The sequence below is a fragment of the Linepithema humile genome, chromosome 6 (genome assembly GCF_040581485.1).
Source record: "Linepithema humile isolate Giens D197 chromosome 6, Lhum_UNIL_v1.0, whole genome shotgun sequence".
Taxonomy (NCBI): domain Eukaryota; kingdom Metazoa; phylum Arthropoda; class Insecta; order Hymenoptera; family Formicidae; genus Linepithema; species Linepithema humile.
In genome coordinates, this window is record NC_090133.1 from 21,294,909 (window position 1) to 21,309,136 (window position 14,228).

At 29.9% G+C, this 14,228-nt stretch overlaps 2 protein-coding genes across 2 annotated transcripts in view; one reads left to right on the plus strand and one right to left on the minus strand.

Moving 5' to 3' along the window:
* cdi (center divider) overlaps positions 1–14,228 on the plus strand; it is a 120,744-nt gene that overhangs the window by 13,757 nt on the left and 92,759 nt on the right. Inside the window, exon 3 of the mRNA XM_067356982.1 lies at positions 951–989. The gene's annotated coding sequence lies outside the window, so the exon portion shown is untranslated. The remainder of the gene's footprint in view (positions 1–950; positions 990–14,228) is intronic.
* Positions 1–14,228, minus strand: part of LOC105671792 (Crustacean cardioactive peptide receptor) — a 63,646-nt gene that overhangs the window by 8,523 nt on the left and 40,895 nt on the right. The window contains exons 2-5 of the mRNA XM_012366240.2: positions 11,380–11,515; positions 6,188–6,385; positions 3,580–3,674; positions 3,012–3,264 (exon numbers count right to left, since the gene is read on the minus strand). Coding sequence (XP_012221663.1) covers positions 3,012–3,264; positions 3,580–3,674; positions 6,188–6,385; positions 11,380–11,515 — 682 coding nt within the window. The remainder of the gene's footprint in view (positions 1–3,011; positions 3,265–3,579; positions 3,675–6,187; positions 6,386–11,379; positions 11,516–14,228) is intronic.

The window sequence follows — 14,228 nt, forward strand, 5'->3', positions numbered from 1 at the left end:
TGAGCTTTCATATTCCGCAAATTAAAATTTTTGAGCTTGTCACGCTGAGCATGAATTTAATGTTTTTTGTGGGGGGGGGGGGCTGAGTCGATATCGATATATTTAGCTACCGCATTTAACAATATTTTATTCTGCGTTTTTTTTATTTTTCCATTTAACATATACATATATTCATATGTAATATTTTAACTCTCTTTAACATATTTACAGTATAATAATTGTACTGTAAATATGTACTGTATATATTAAAGAGAGTTAAAATATTACATATGAATACATGTATATGTTAAAATAAAGAATAAAAAAACGCAGAATAAAATATTGTTAAATGCGGTAGCTAAATAACAACGCAAACTTTCAATTAATAGATACTTTTGGAACACAATTTTATTATTAAAATTTAAGTGGTTTAAGTGTAACATAGTCGCGGCGACTAACGTGTTAAACATTATTTCGATCTCTCCTTCTCTTCTATCATTTTCTATTTTAGACGCTATCTGTACTCTGGTGTCGAACGCGTCATATTTTATGCGAGTTATATCTTTATCCTAATGACAAAAACGCGTCAGGAATCCCGTTTAACATATCGCATTTATGTTGTGAACGTGTGTAAGTGTCTTAAAGAACTGCGAGGACTGTAGTGTAACGCACATAAAATATTTTAAATGTCCAGGAAAATATTTAGTAAAAAAGTTACAACATTTAATATTCATGATTATTATTTATGATTTTCACATAAATTATTATTTAAAACAATATTATTTAAAATATTATTTAAAACAATATTATTTAAAATATTATTTAAAACAATCCAATTTTTGATAAAATTTTATTTTTATTTTAATTATTTGCATAAAAGACAAATAAAAAGTTGAATGTGCGCAATTATTTCTCAAATATTCATTATTTTGAAAGCTGCTTAATCTGGATGATTTTTTTGTATTTTACAGATCGATAGAACAACAACTCCGCTGTTGCGCATTGTATTGGTGAGTTAGTCCAATTTTATTTCAATATTTTTAAGGCAATAAATTTAAAAATGATTTAGATTTATACTCTCATGATTAACACAGTGTGGGCTGTATAATATTGCATAAGAGTTTTACTATTTCTTATTAATTTTATAAAAATTTAATTTTGTATTGTATGAAATATTTTAATACCATAGTTTCTAGAAGAAAGAACAAACGGGAGTTTTGAAACGGAACAAACATTTGCGTTTATTATTAAAAGTAGACATTTTTTGTAAAAACGATTATCTTTGAAGCAGAAAAGATATAAGCCTTTGAATTTTTAATTGTATTTTGTGATATATAATAGTTTCATTCAAGAAATTTTAAGATCAAAAAAGTATATCAAGAATGGTATAAAATTCACAATATTTTCATTATACATGAAATTTATATTGCGTATCATGCTTTTTTGCTTCTCCAGAGTTTTTGCTTATTCTCTGATTTCGAGAAATACTAAAGGGAAATTGGGTTGAATCATTGCGTTGAGACGGTTGTCGTGGTCAGCTAAAAAAGAAAAAAATTTCGTGGTTGCCAATTCGAGGAAGCAAATCTGATTAGTTTCGGCGATTTTTCGTACACGTAGTCCATTCTCGTGTAGGATAGAGGAATAAGTATGCTGTTCGTGCGGAAAAGGCTTGTAGTAGATGTTCTACACATTGTGACTGATCAAAACTTTATCGAAATGAACAAAAGAAGTAACGAGAATAACTTGATAATCGAAGTAGTTATTGAAAACGTTGATCGCAATTGTTCCAATTATATTTACGCATATTGTCTCGGCTATAAAAATAATTTTGCAGCTTTATTTTAAGAATTCTTATCTTTATTACTAGCACAGTCATTTGCACATCGAATCTTCGATGATGAAAATAATTAAATTCTACTATATTAATATATTCTACTAAATTAAATTTGCAAATTAATTGAATTTACTAATTATATTTAGTTTAGTGTAGTGTTTTTTGGATATACCATATATATATAGTCCCTTCTATCTGGTTTTTACTTGTATGAGGATATTGAGCAGTGACCATATCCGCTTATCTCCTCGCGACGTGTCTTTTACGTCGCGCAAATAAAACGGTTCACCGATCTCGTATCAAAGACGTAGGAGGAGCTAGATAGTAGGTTATTACTTTTTACTGCCGCGAAATAGACGTTGGCTGTCTTCGAGAATGCCGTCCCGTTTCCTTTATTGTCATCTACGACAAAATACTTGTATGTTTGTCAAAAGAGAAGAAAACAATTCATACCTCAAAGCGAAGATATCATATTTTGTCGGGATATTAAACTTTTCTTAACATCTATTTGGACTTTGGCGGAAGAGTAACTGGTAAAATTACACCAGATGTTTAAATAAACTTTTATGAAGCTAAGAAAGTTTATATAAATATTTGCTTGGAAGATCTTAAAGACTAAAATTGTCTTTGAAGTGAAACTTGTGATGATGTAACAGAATCTAAAAAACTTATGATACAATCTTTTCTCTCATTATGATTTGATTTTTGTGACATTAAAAAAATAAAATTATATTAAATAAATATTAGTAAATAATATTTTCGTAAACATATTTATAAATACACTAAACAGGCAATACATTTTTTAATTTTAAAAATATGATTGCCATACGATTTAATAAATCTAATTGATTGTTTTAAAATCAAATTTATTAAATTTACTGTATATTGAAATGTAGCAATACATTTTGGAATATTTTCTCTTTTTATTTCATTTTTTTTAATTACTATATATTTTTAAAATTATTTAAAAATTTTATTTAAGAAAGCATGTTCTAAAAACTCTTTCTTTGTTTTAGTATCATAATTTGATGGCAAATTTCAGAAACATTTTATTTCTAGATTTGTTTGATATAATTTTGATTATATAAAACTTTTCCATATTTTTATTGTGAGAAAAATTATTCCCATATTTCTCTAAAAAGACAGAATACAATTTTTTTACGTTCACAATCGTTAACTAGATAATTCTGTGGCTTACCGAATACTATAACGAAGGTCATCTTAACGGTTTTGATTTTCGCCCTGGGAATGAGACCTCTTGAAGACGCCCTTCGGGTATCTCTGGTAGGTCCCTGACGTAGCGCTGCTCCTTGCGACCATATTGTGACCACAATGACCGTGTAACAGCCTCCTATTATCAGGGTGGGAACTATAAAGAGGCTGATACTCACTAAGCTCATGTAGATCTTCCATTGGATCGGAGCCAAATCGATCCAGCATTGTGTAGTACCCTATATTTAGCAACAAAATGATTTTTTTCGATTACGTTCAATTTATGAATACAATATGCAAAATTTGCAAAATTCTATGACTAAAAGGTCTTTTTAGAAAATGGGAAAATTATTGCATGTGACATATTGCTTTATCTAACGATGTATGCATTATTTTCTTTAGAGAATCTTTAAAACAAAATCTACAAAAATTTTAAATTTGTGTAGCAATTTTAAGTTTTTTTTTAGCAAGAATCAGGATATATCAGTAATCAGTATCTCAGGATATATATATAAGTAATTGGAATAATTCTTGTATTAAAAAAATATACGTACCTGTATACGTTTCTCTTCGTATAGAAATATAATTGGCATACTGAATAAAGCTGACAGAACCCAAGCAGTAATCACCAAAGCTCGAGCTCGCCACCCTATAATTAAAATTAATTTATGAGTTAGTTATTGTATTCTAGTTTTATATGATGAAGTAAAAGTTATCCAACAAATTGTACATAGATTTAATTTTTATCTCAAGATTTTTAATTTATATATCTAATTTTGGATATATTATATTGTCTTATGATAAATAGATAGAAAAATGTTTAATATAATTTTTATGGCAGCTAATTGCGCAAAAAATGAAAAGAAACTTTAATAATACGATTCTTATAATAGATCATGAAATCGGTTTGAAATATCGGGAGAGAAAACATTTATAAACTATTACATTAACGTTGGAACATAACGATGTAACATAATATGATATTGAATTATTTAATTAATTTCATGAAGTCACGTGGAGAATGATGTATACGTTGCGATTTTACATTTTGACATGTAATCATTATCCTTATGAGCATCGTTTATTCGGATATTTTTCAACAATATATAATTATTATAGTAGCGTCAGTAATTTTCGTGATTCGAGAGCGATATAGAAAGCTGTTATACAATGTCATTGTTGGCACAAGATTAATCTTTCCACTTTAATTACGGCGTACAATTAATAATTAAGAGTCGCCGATAGCTAAAAGAATAATCGTGTGTAGGAATCCGTGACGTAATCAGCTATACTGTTCGAAACAATTCGATTGATTTAATATTTTAATAGATCTGCGATTTAATCATTCTTTTAGTGTCTCTTTGACAATAAAATTTTGACATTCGAATTCCTAACTCTGAAACTTAATAGCTTTGAAGTATAACAAGTGCAAGAATAGCCAGCGACGGAATTAATTTTTATTCGCAGATTTAATTAGAGCTGTAATTGAATTAAAATTCATACGTATTAACTTGAAATACATTTAAAAGTATTTAAAATTATTTTTTGCCGCACATACATACCTTGTTTAATAAATATAAATTTTTTATTAATCTCGTACAAAATTGTGCATTTTTAATAATGCAAGTGTATAAATACATGTTAAATATAAATATCTGTTTTAACGCAATATGATTTCGATCTGTTCTTGAATAAAAAGGTTTTAATTTGCATCATTCTATAATATCGGAGATTTGGCTAATGGAAAAAAATAATTTATTTGTATTAATCTGGTGATGAAGTATCGAGCGACGTGTGAAGCGTGATTGGTAGTCTAGAGAATCGGACACCTACCAATTTCTGTAATTCTCTACCGACAAGCCACGAACGCGTCGATAGGAGACGGAAGATAAATTTTATTCCGGCGCAGGATACGCACCACAACGATCCGTAAGATGTCTCCGTGTGATAGACGATACGACCATCGCCAGTAGAAAGATAAAAGAAGCGGCGACACTATCCTCTTTTCATCCTTTATCTTGTCGCGTCGCAAAAAGGAGAAAGTAAAAAGACAGAGACCACCGACGTCAAATTACGCGAGGCCAGTTTAAAAAAAAATCCCGCGGCGAAGTTATTACATGATAGGTCACTGGGATAATCTGATTTCCGATGCTGACAGTCGCTGCAGGTATCAGAAAGCTACGATATATCTGTAAAAAATCTCGGATGGCATTGATTTTTATTACTTTTTATGTAGCGATTCTATCAAAAGTTCCGTGAATAAAAACAGACGCGCAATGCCCGACGTGGTCGTAGTCAAAGCATTTCCGTGGACGGACGGCAAATATGAGAAATCAAAAGGAAGAAAAGTGGCCTTTGACTCGATACGCTGTCTCTCGGATGACGTAACACGAGGGTGAGTGCATCCCACCGTGCGGTGAGCTGCACTCGGTGTGATAGATGCAGATAAATAGCCTTAGGTCCTTGCCGCGATCAAAAACACTTCGATCGAAACTATATACGACAAAATAATCCCGGTATCATGCGGCAGTGATTTGATTGGTGCGTTAAAAAATTATATTTTAAGTTTTATATGATTAATAAAAGTTATTATAATAGCAAAATTAATTATACATTATAAATTCGAGACGTAATACAGGATTTTTAGTTTATATTCGATCTTTCACGTGATAAATAAATACAAACTCGTAGAAATTGGCATATGAAAGTTTAATCATTTGTGGAAGTCGAGCTATTAGGCCTGTTTATTTAGCTCTATTTTATTTTGCTCTTTTTTTATTGTTAGTTAGAAATATTTTTAGGTTTTTTCTTGATTAATCCATGTTTTTGTCTGTGCTAATTTTGCTGACATTTTAAAATATCATTTTTCTTCCGATAACGTTCCATCCACATCACCTTTTCATGAACTTTATAAAATTCTGTAGCGTTAATTTATTAAATTAAATATTTAAGGTACTTTCTACTTATTATACTTAAAATTTGGAGGAAAGTAGCTCTTTGCAAAGTGATCTTCAAGATTGAACATGCCACGATTCACGTTATAGATTCCACTGTGTGTTTAACTGAAGTACCAACTGATTTAATGAATTTATCTTGTCGATAGTACTTTATAATGGGATCTAACATTAAAGGCTGAGATCATACGCGCGTCTATGTACTCACAGCTGCCGGAGAAGTTCATCGGACGAGTAATGGCGTCATATCTGTCGATTGACAGAGCCACGAGGACGTAGGTTGAGCTGTATGTCACTACAGCTTGCATGAACCTTATCAGTTTGCAAGCTATGTTACCGGCATACCACGCAACCGTTGTTCTCCAAATTATGTCCGTTAGTACGGATATTAGGCCGACCAGTAAATCTGCAACAAGATGATAAATTATGATATATCAATTAATGGAGGATACCAATTATTAGTACTATTAGCACAAGATTTCTAATTATCAGTTAGTACGTTGTTAGTACGCCGGATATCTCGTATATCCTCGGATGCACGAGGCTCCGAAATCTAATACTTGATGATCCGCGAATTAATTAGCATATATGTGTAGCATATCCGGAGATCTGATTGATGTTTCCGTATGTTCCCGGAGATATGCTTGCGATATTCCACATGTGGAGAATCGTTTTATTGTAGATAGATAAGTACTTGATTTAGAGTTATAAGCTGATTAATTAATTGAATAGAGCTCAAGATTTTTTTAAATTGTAATAACAGCAAATCATTATATATGAATTTTAGAATTTAATTACATTAAAGAAATGTGTGAAATTTCCGCAATCATAGAGGCGCTGCGGGCGCTGTTATTTAAATTGTGAAAAAAGTAAAATAAAATCTGTTTCTGCAGATTAAGTCTTCAAATATGTAATGCGATTGTTTTACAGTTTGTTTCAACTTTATATCGCATTACCCTGCACTTGTGTAGGACACTTGTGTACCCGAGTCGAAATTTCAGTACCGAATTTTGATCTTCTACGTCCTACTGTTGTAGGACTTAAAGAATCAAATTAGACAAAATTCATACTACATCAGAGGATTTTTTTGAGCCCCGAACCTCGAGTTATTTCCATTTTAGATATATGAAGAATAAAAAAAGGATTTAGAATGCTCTTTAAAACCTTCCAGTCCCATATTCAAAACATAGAGGTGTAAATGAGGCTCTCTTTGCATGTTTTTTAACTCCTACTTAAAACTTCTAAGTATTTATCATTTAATTATTTATTTATTTATTAGATTCTAATTAAAACTTTTATTAATTAACTCTCTTAAACCTTACGGTAGATTTATCTACCGTAATAAATGATTATAATACTCAAATGTATTTTTTAAATGTAATTATTTATTAATTTTGTTGAAATTTTTTTAACTTAAAACGGGCGCGACAGAACGTTACGTGGTAATGCGTCTCTAATTTTAGCGTTTCTGTATTATCACATTTACGTATCATAAACATCGTAATAATTAAACGCCATTTCCATGCAATGTTGATTTCCACATGGAGGCATATTGTGCCCTGCGTAAGCTTCATAATATAATGTCGCGGAAGAATTCAATTAGGATTACAGCTTTGAAAAATATAAAATGTAGAATTTTTCATTTATTACGAAATATTAAACACAAACACACACCCATACACTTCATTACACATTATGTGATCTTTAGTTTTTTATTATTTATTTATACTTTTTCAAATATTATAATACTGATTATTTGATGTATTTGAAAAAAATGATTTGCATCGATAACATTTGTCTAATGAGAATAAATCTTGTTAATTCGAACGGTATTAGTTAAAACTAAAGCATATCGTGCTTATTTAATTAATAATTTGTTAAATTTAAAAAATTTAATCCAGTTAAACAAATACAATATCTTTTTCCATGGATTAACACAGATTTATAGACAGATTTGTGCTGATTTGTAATGATTTCAAAAGCATGGCACGCTGAATTGCTTTACGACTCCTAAGGGACAAATTCCATAGTAATAACTTCAAAGGGCATTATCATCGTTTTCCGGATTCAGGATCGTAAGAATCCTCGAAAAAGGGAGATATCAACCCCATGCTGATTCTCTGAATAAACCAAGCTTATCCATTTTCATTGCTCATATTTTCGCGTAGAGATTTGATTTTGCATTCTCGCGGCCCAATAACATTAGTCGCGATATTAATATCAAAATTGCAGGCGTAAGTTGGGGAATAATTAAATATATAATAAGAACATGCGCAAGTAGTTAATTAAGTTAGAAGACTATCGTTATTACATTACAATTTTGATTAGCACAACAATTTTATTTATATGGTAAACTTTAAATCACTAATAAATGAAAAATTAAATAAAAAATATTATTTTTATCTACGATTACAATATACAATTTTTATCATTTTAGACATTTTATTTCTTTTAATTAATTTTTGAAAATTGAAATCTTTTCTCTACATTAATATCAAACTTTTACAATCTTACAATTTGCTTCACGCAAGAGCTCATATTTTCAAACGGATTTCAGATTTGAGACGGATTTCGATGTCGTTATGTCATTGAACATTTCCAATTTCGAAGATTTGCACTATTCGAAAAGTATTCCAATTCAAGATTCCAGAACACGCGCAGTCCATTTACGGAAATCTTTCCTAAGAATGATCAAATTTGATCGATCTAATGGCTGTACTTTGAAGCACAGCTCTATATATTACCGAAGTAGATATTTTCAAATAATATTGAAATCTTTTAATATTTTTGTGTTTTATAACTTACAGCCAGATTTATTAACGTTTCTTAAACTCTTTCTTATCGATTACTATTCACGTCCAATTCCAAACGCTTGGATAAGAAAAGAAGAAACTATTGTTCAATGAAATTGAACTTTAATATGATTTTATTGATTAGTATAAATCAGAGTCCATTAATAACGAGCAAATGTCTTTTGGCAAATGGCAATATGAGCTCTTAAACATGTTATATATTCATTATTTGCCGTTATTGATGAAATTAATAGTGCCCTTTTATTTGTATAATTGATTACTTGTAAAATTGAGGCCGAACATAATGGAAAAATGAGACAGGATTGTAGTTTCACTGCTCATTAACAATGTTTTATCGTTTCTTTAATAACTCAAGTTTACAAAATGTAACAGAAATAAAAAACAATGATAATGAGGCTTACATAATAGCAATAATAATGCGATTGCAATGCAAATGAAAAATATATAAAACAGAAATTCTTTTTATTAAAAAGAGGTTGAAAAGGTCAAATGATGGAGAAATAGCTACTGCATTAATAATATTAATTCTGCATTATTATCAAGTATAGATTATTATTTGTTATTATAATACGGTAACTTATGTTTATTGGTGAGAAATTTTCTAAAATGACAACGAAGGAAAGTTTAGTATTGTTATATTTCAATAGAAAGTGTTTTGGAGGACGCTGCAATATTCTGAAAAGGAAGTTTCGTATTCTTATCGCACAAGAGTACTGATGTACAGGATCGTTATTTAAAGAGTCTTCTTCCTTCGAGTAAAAACGTTTCATGTCTATTGCGAAGCATATCCGTAGTGACAATCATTATTGGAAATTTTTCAATAGGTATCCTTACATTTGACTTGATTGTAAAGGATCAAATTTCCTATACTCCATACAACATCTGCTCTGTATTTCTTGCTATTATGTTAGCGTGATTTTGATATTATTTGGTTCGTTGCAGAAAAGGTCTCGTTAAGTAATCAGACAATTAATAGTCAATTAAAATTCTGAGCTCTAAATTTTTTTTCAATTTTTTAAAGAAACAAAACAATGAGAAAATATATCTTAAAAAGTTCCTCTTGTGACTTCTTATATGATAGAAACGAAAGTGAATGTGTTTTATACATTTAAAATGAGATCAATTTATTGCACTATTTAACTGACCAATTTAATTACTTTTAATAAGTTTGTTGATATGCAACATTTTTTTTTTATTTTCCAACAATATTTACAGCACGTTGCCAGAAAGATAAAGTTTTCCTCAACATTTTTTAGACATGTAAATACTAAATTTTATAAAAACTGTTTTCAACTGCCATCTAACAAAGATCTTAATAAAAGGTCATTTTTTCTCATATTATTTATGTCCCGTAACATGTTACTTTATGCTATAAAAGGTATTCTTCCTCTTCCTTCTTCCATCTAGCAGACATTAACTTTATGGTAAATGCGTCTGCTTTTAGTGTTGCAAGTTTATTACGCGAATAATGCGAGAAAAAGACTGAGCAAAGTTAACCGTTATCTGGTTCCGAAAGCTTTGAGCGAGAAGTGTGTAGAAATTTTTATTCTTATAAACAAAAATCTTTTTAAATAAAAGCGATATATAAACGCTATGTATAATGATACATTTATAAATATCATATTTATGATTAACTGAATATTGTTAATATGCAAGATATTTTTGAAATAAAAACAAAAGGAATAATAGAAGAATATACTTTATGACTGCATTGTATGTCTTCTAGCGGAGATATAAACATGAACAATAGTTCGATATCTTTTATTCCCGAATGCATAGCTTTTGTTAGATATTCAAATTAGTTTATATTGTATAAAATTAACAGTGCAATATGCAACATGATATCAATATATTTGCATACATTTACAAATATTTTCGAAAGACAACACTTGAGTAAACATTGGAAAAGAATTGGCAGAAAGAATTTTATTAGTGACGATTATCACGATATTCTGAAAAAGATTAATGAAAAATTTTTATTATTAATGAATATTAATATCGCTTTTCAAGTGTAAATACTCACATAACATGTACGTACAATCAATGCACGCAAATGCATTGCAACATTGAAAAGCATGGAAAAATTTTACACTACATGTATGCGATTGTACGGCTGCGTTTCCGATATCGCATGCATAAAAATACGTCAGCGCGAAAAAGAACGTAGAGAAACGCTTATCTATAAAACGTATACACGAAAGAGGATGTACTATCGTTTTCTGAGAGCTTGGAGTGCAAACATCGAGAGCGAAACGTGTCAAAAGAAAATTATTGCGATCTGTTCATATTTCTTAAACAAATACTTATTGAGAATACAATAATAAGAGACAAAATTGAAATCATGCCTTTTCTATTGTAAAATTGTATTAATCTTTAGTTGAATTAACTATACAAGACTTTTTTAAATAGTGGTTTTATGGTGGATAGATTTTAAATAGTGGATTTTTTAATGTGGCATATACACTTTTATGCTACACGTTGTGAAATTCTTTATTTAAATTGAAACCAATCTTTCTTCACAAAAAAAAGCATTTAAGTGAAGCAATGGAAACTTTTATTAAAAGCTATCAAAAATAAAAGCACTTACCCGCAAATGCTAGTTGCTTAATGAAAAAGTCCATCCGGGATTTTCTGCGCTTTCCCAGTAGAAGACCGGCGAGGACGGCGGTATTACCAGCAACTATCATCGCAAATAGCAGCCATAGCACCGTGAACTGCTCTGTCTGTAGAAAAAAAGCATTTGTTTCACTTTATAATGGCAAAACGTTTTGTACAGAAAAGATTCAAGTTACCGTAAACAATTAAATTATTCAAATACGTGAATTACAGTGTATATCTGTATGCATTAATGTATCTCAAATTCCCGAAATCGTGCTGCCGACGAAATCTCTATGAATTACGTAATGATGGATTTATGACTTTCGGCTGCGTATGCATTATTACTGTATTGCATTTCGTAATTTTGATATTGATATGACGGAATCGCATAGCTATTTACTCATCATCTGCATGACCCAGGCGAACAGCTGAATGATGGTTAGTTTGATGGTTAGTTTGATGGGTGATGCATGTGGTCTTGCATCGTGTACATTACATGCCGTGTAACGAGAGAATAACGTGGGGTGTTAATTTCAACATCATTGACATCATGCAGCTCCTCTACGTGTAGTATAAGCAAGTCAATTTGATGCTTCGAGCGCACACACGATGATGCACAGTGCGATTTCACGCCGGTTACCGAATAGACAATCAGAGCATGTTCCTACAAGCCTTTGACGCGAACAAACACTCACATGTATTTTCTTTAAGAAACAACAAGAATCAGTTATAATCCAGAACTTAGGTATTCAATCTTAGATATCCGAGTGCCTAAATATTGATTAGAATTTATTCTTTGGTGTTTACTAATTAGAATTATTTTGAAATAATCATAACTTCTTAATTATATTGTAAACAACAAAATGAAATTTGTGTCATAAATATTTCTTGTTTAAAACTAAAAAATTAATACAATTTGTACAATTGCACGTTTATTATACGGCAAATATGTGCAATACTTGGCAAATAAAGCAGCAAAACATAACGAAATATTTTACGAGCGCATAAAATTAAAAGCAATATTTACAATTGGGAAAATCGACGTTTAAATATTTGCATTTTTAAAAGTATAAATAATAAATCAATCAATTAAATTGACTGATTGTGATCAATACATTTTATTGATAATACCATCTAAATGCCATGATAAAATGTAGGTGTTAGTAATATAACTCGATAATTATTTTAACTTGGAATTCAAACAAAAATAATGACGGTAAAGGCGATTGCTAACAAAGGCAATTTATTAAATTATTTTCGTAATAAGCGGATCAGCATTAAATTTATAACAAATTCATCATAGAATACAAAAAATAATTTATAAAAAATGGCTGTTGTAGATTAAAGAACTTGACATTTTTATTTTTAATAAATGATTAATATTGTACTACATAAAAAAAAACAAAATGTGCTTATTAAGATTTTGATATGATTTTACAAAATTATTTATATTAAATAATTTTGCAAAATTACGCAGATGTATTTTAGGAAAATCTACAGGTACGCGCTGTTTTCATATACATTAAAATTAACATTAAATTAACTTAATTACATTATGATTAACTTAAATTAGCTTAATTAATAATCTGTTTCAATATCGTGAGTTATTTTATAGATGAAGTTTGCATACGAAAAGAATCTCAGTGTCTATCTTGTCATAACTTGGATTATGCCTTTCGGCTCGAGAAGGCTTAGTGCCATTGGTATTCTTTCTCCCAAATGGGTTACTCTCGTATCCGCCCATCGAGCGAGAAAATAATGCCGAATCAACGGAAAGCGTAGACCGCGGAACTACGTGTCCCATTCGTCTCCCTCTCTTTTTTCGCCGCACTCAGCACTAAATTTATGTTTCTGTTCCGCAAACTGCGAATTCCGAAAGAGAGTTATATGACAGTCGATTTGGGTCATCCGCTCTCGCCGGGAATCGCATATCAAATATAGTATCGGTGTGTCCGCTGGTTTATTCGCGAAGCTTGTTGTCATTTGTTTAGTCATGACTAATTTTTAATTTTCCGGATTGACGAACTCAAATTGACTTACAACTTCCAATAATTTACAAATGTAAATTAACACACCATACACGAAGTGGCGTGTTTCCAAAAACGCTTAGTAAATCTTCGATAATATTTGGAGTGGAAATTATTACTGGAGTGGTTATTATTATTATTGGAGTGGAATTTTATTGTGTAAATTATTAAAACGAAATTGTTATTTATCCATGTTTAAGCGTAGATTTATAATATTACATATAGAATATTTATAACATTATATAATCCAGAGAAAGATTAGCAAGAAAAATGATACTTTAATTAAATTTCAATTTTGAATTTATCGAGCTTGGAATTGTTCTCTTGAAAGATTTGTAGATGGATATTCAACAAATTCTTTTTTAGAGAACTGATTTTATCTACAGCGATTTTATTGAAAGACATTTTATTGGAAAAAAGTATGACCGAATGACAAGTTAATAAGATTTCGTTGCAAAACTAACAAACATAAAGGACACAAAGGATTCCTGATCAAAAATTGTTTTTATAACGTTATATAACAAAAGAAATTGTTCAGAAATTGTTTTGCTTTAAATTTTTTTCTTGTGAATAACAGTTTTAAAGAAGATTATTTCGGAATTTTGTGACATTTCGTGAATTTTTTGACACACTTTGTATATTACAGCTTATTAAAGCGTATCTACTTGACTATATTGTGATTGGAAGATGTAAATGTAACTATCTCCGATAACATAAATCAAATGTTTAATTGTGATTAAGAATACATTCTTTAGTGGATATATAAAATTTATCAAGACATTAAGAGTTATCAAAGTTTATTTCTTGTTTA